The sequence below is a fragment of the Myotis davidii genome, unplaced genomic scaffold, assembly GCF_000327345.1.
Source record: "Myotis davidii unplaced genomic scaffold, ASM32734v1 scaffold295, whole genome shotgun sequence".
In the NCBI taxonomy this organism is placed as follows: domain Eukaryota; kingdom Metazoa; phylum Chordata; class Mammalia; order Chiroptera; family Vespertilionidae; genus Myotis; species Myotis davidii.
Genome location: NW_006286683.1, coordinates 616,391 through 616,805, shown reverse-complemented (window position 1 = coordinate 616,805; position 415 = coordinate 616,391). Strand labels below are relative to the sequence as shown.

Sequence of the window (415 nt, the reverse complement as noted above, 5' to 3'; positions counted from 1 at the left end):
CCTCCTGCTCGCCCCGCCGCCTCTCGCCCAGCGCCCTCTTGGTGGCCTCCAGCACCTCCAGCCACTCTCGTTTGATCTTGGCGTTTTCCGCCTGGAAGATGCGGCTCTCGGGGAACATGAGCAGCTTGAACATGTCCTTCATGGGCGGGTTGTCCTTGACGTTGACCACGGCCAGCCCGTCCAGGGGGTAGAGGGCGTTGTAGCGGTACATGCCCCGCCGCTGGGGCAGCCAGGTGGCCACCAGCAGGCAGTCGTTCATCAGGAAGCCGTGCACCCGCTGCAGCTGGGCCATGTGGTCTGCCTCGTACTCCACCAGGTCGCCGTTGTACACCAGGTACTGCCCCGGCGTCTCCAGCAGGTGCCGGCAGCCTTCCACCTTCTCCAGCAGCGTGGTGAGCGTGCGCTGCTTCCCCTC

At 66.0% G+C, this 415-nt stretch overlaps 1 protein-coding gene across 1 annotated transcript in view; it reads right to left on the bottom strand.

Moving 5' to 3' along the window:
- Positions 1-415, bottom strand: part of EXOC8 (exocyst complex component 8) — a 3,591-nt gene that overhangs the window by 2,325 nt on the left and 851 nt on the right. The window contains exon 3 of the mRNA XM_015560586.1: positions 3-412. Coding sequence (XP_015416072.1) covers positions 3-412 — 410 coding nt within the window. The remainder of the gene's footprint in view (positions 1-2; positions 413-415) is intronic.